Source organism: Somniosus microcephalus, unplaced genomic scaffold, assembly GCF_052327205.1.
Source record: "Somniosus microcephalus isolate GS21.2 unplaced genomic scaffold, FLI_Smic_1.0 unresolved_chr1, whole genome shotgun sequence".
In the NCBI taxonomy this organism is placed as follows: domain Eukaryota; kingdom Metazoa; phylum Chordata; class Chondrichthyes; order Squaliformes; family Somniosidae; genus Somniosus; species Somniosus microcephalus.
In genome coordinates this window covers 31,667,310-31,669,994 of record NW_028225179.1, presented here as the reverse complement: position 1 = coordinate 31,669,994, position 2,685 = coordinate 31,667,310, and the positions used below count along the sequence as shown (strand labels likewise).

At 49.1% G+C, this 2,685-nt stretch overlaps 1 protein-coding gene across 1 annotated transcript; it reads right to left on the bottom strand.

Annotated features, from left to right (window-relative positions):
* Positions 1 to 777: 777 nt before the first annotated feature.
* On the bottom strand, positions 778 to 1,994 carry LOC147094564 (interferon-inducible GTPase 5-like). The gene has a single exon (XM_085973933.1). The coding sequence runs from the start codon at positions 1,992 to 1,994 to the stop codon at positions 822 to 824; it is 1,173 nt and encodes a 390-aa protein (XP_085830059.1). The 3' UTR covers positions 778 to 821.
* Positions 1,995 to 2,685: the final 691 nt, after the last annotated feature.

The following is a 2,685-nucleotide window of genomic DNA, read 5'->3' as shown; positions in this document are numbered from 1 at the left end:
AGAGCGTTGTGATTCTTTGAAATTCTCTGCTCCAAGGGGCTGTGCATGCTGAGTCTTTGAGTATATTCAAGGCTGAGATCGATAGATTTTTGGACTCTCGGGGAATCGAGGGATATGGAGATCGGGCGGGAAAGTGGAGTTGAGGTCAATGATCAGCCATGATCTTATTGAATAGCGGAGCAGGCTCGAGGGGCCGTATGGCCCACTCCTGCTCCTAATTCTTATATTTTTATATGTGTGCGTTTGTGGGTGTGAGTGGGTGTATTGTTTGAGTCAGAGTGTGTGAGTGATTTTATGAATGTATCTGTGTGTGTAAGAATGGCGTATGAGTGTGCGTCTGTGTGTGAGTGAGTGTGAGTGTGTGTTGTGTGGGTGTGTTGATTGAGTGAGTGTGTGAATCTGTGTGTGTGTGTGTGTGAGTGAGTGTGGGTGTGTGTTGTGTGGGTATGTTGATTGAGTGAGTGAGTGTGTGAGAATGTGTATGAGTGTGAGTCTGCGTCTTAGTGAGTGTGGGTGTGTGCGTGTGTGAATGAGTGTGGGTGTGTGAATGTGTGTGAGCGTCTGTATGTCTGAGTGTGTGAGTGAGTTTGGGTGTGAGTGTGTGTTGTGTGGGTGTGTTAATTGAGTGAGTGAGTGAGAATGTGTATGAGTGAGTCTGCATGGTAGTGTGGGTGTGTGAGTGAGTGTGTGAGAAAGTGTGTGAATGAGTGTGGGTTTGTGAGTGTGTGTGTGTGAGCGTCTGTGTGTGTGTATGTCTGTGAGTGTGAGTATTCCAGTGTTCTGGACAGTGAGGAGCTGGGAAGTGATCAGCTCCTTTTCCTCTAGTCCATCACCTGGAAGGCCTTCACCAGCACCCTCTTGCTGTCCTCCGCCATCTCCTCCACGGCCATCGCCAGCAGGTTGTAGGTGTTGATATAGTTGATTCCGGCAGCCATGAGATTTGGAATCAATGGCAGCGATTGGTCAAATATACCCAGCACTTGATTCGTCTTTTCAATCTTTGTTAGCTCCTTCAGGACAGTGTTGTATGACACCTCTTTCCCAAATGTGGACTTTACTTCTGATCTGAGCCCCTCCATCATCTTCCCCTCTCTCTTCGCCAGTCTCCAGAGGGATTTGACATCCAGACCGAAGATGGTGTGGTAGGAGGTGAGCCTCTTGACCAACAGGAGAACGTCACAAGCAATGGAGAGTCCTCGGATTGGCACCGCAGCAGCAGCAGCCGACAGGAGGGCAAACTTCCAAGTGTCACGCATTAGGATCTCTTTCTTCTTCTCTATGATCAATGAGGTGATATTGGGGAGAGACAACAAAAAGGCCCGTCTCTTCAGAGCAGGAAGATCCTTTTCCAGAACATCCTGCAGTTTCTCAAGGTAAAACATATCCAGGTTCCGACTAGCAACCAGGAAGACTTTTGGAGATTTTATCCCATCCCTCTTCAAACGCTCAACGGAGTCATTCCAGAATTTCTCCAGGGTTTTCTCCTCATTGTACTGGGACTTCTCACGATGTTTGGCTGAATCCAGGTCCAGGTCTAGTTTGCTTCGGACAAAATAAAATTTCTTCTTCCTCTGCTGAATTTCTGTGGCCAGATATACATCATTCTCTGTAAAGCGAGAGGCACTGAGGATAATGAAGAAATCGTATCGCTCAAAGTTGGCGCGATCCAAATATTCACTGGCTTTAATGTTTGGGGTTCCAATCCCAGGGAGGTCCCAGATATTGACGGTAGCATTGTTCGGGTATTGATAAGCTGTCGGTTCCATTGTCGTTTCGGTTTCCCCTGTTGGGGCTGCCCCTTCTTCACCATCGTCAATACCCCGTAAAGCATTGATGAAGGATGACTTACCAGTGCCTGAAACCCCCGTCACTGCAATCTGAAGTGTAATACTCTCGGATTTCTCCAAATCCAAATGTATTTGCTGAACGACCGCATCCAGCCCACCGCTGTTGAACAGATTCTTGTACGTAGTTTCTTCAGCAACACCGGCCATTGTGGATCTGTAAGTGGAGATAGAGTTCAGAGAGGCACAAATCGAATGTCTTGAATTTTTAAATTTGTATTTTTGCATTGATATATTCAGCATGCAAATCCATAACTCCCAAATCCCAAGTACCTGAGTTGGACGGTTTGTCTATCATGGGGGTGAATTCCTTTGTGGTGTCTCCAATGTGATAGATACACCGTCCTTTCCCCCTCTGGGACCGGGTGTCACAGTGCGATAGATACACCGTCCTTTCCCCCTCTGGGACCGGGTGTCACAGTGCGTTAGATACACCGTCCTTTCCCCCTCTGGGACCGGGTGTCACAGTGCGTTAGATACACTGTCATTTCCCCCTCTGGGACCGGGTGTCACAGTGCGTTAGATACACCGTCCTTTCCCCCTCTGGGACCGGGTGTCACAGTGCGTTAGATACACTGTCCTTTCCCCCTCTGGGACCGGGTGTCACAGTGCGTTAGATACACCGTCCTTTCCCCCTCTGGGACCGGGTGTCACAGTGTGTTAGATACACCGTCCTTTCCCCCTCTGGGAGTGGGTGTCACAGTGCGTTAGATACACTGTCCTTTCGCCCTCTGGGACCGGGTGTCACAGTGCGTTAGATACACCGTCCTTTCCCCCTCTGGGACCGGGTGTCACAGTGCGTTAGATACACCGTCCTTTCCCCCTCTGGGACCGGGTGTCA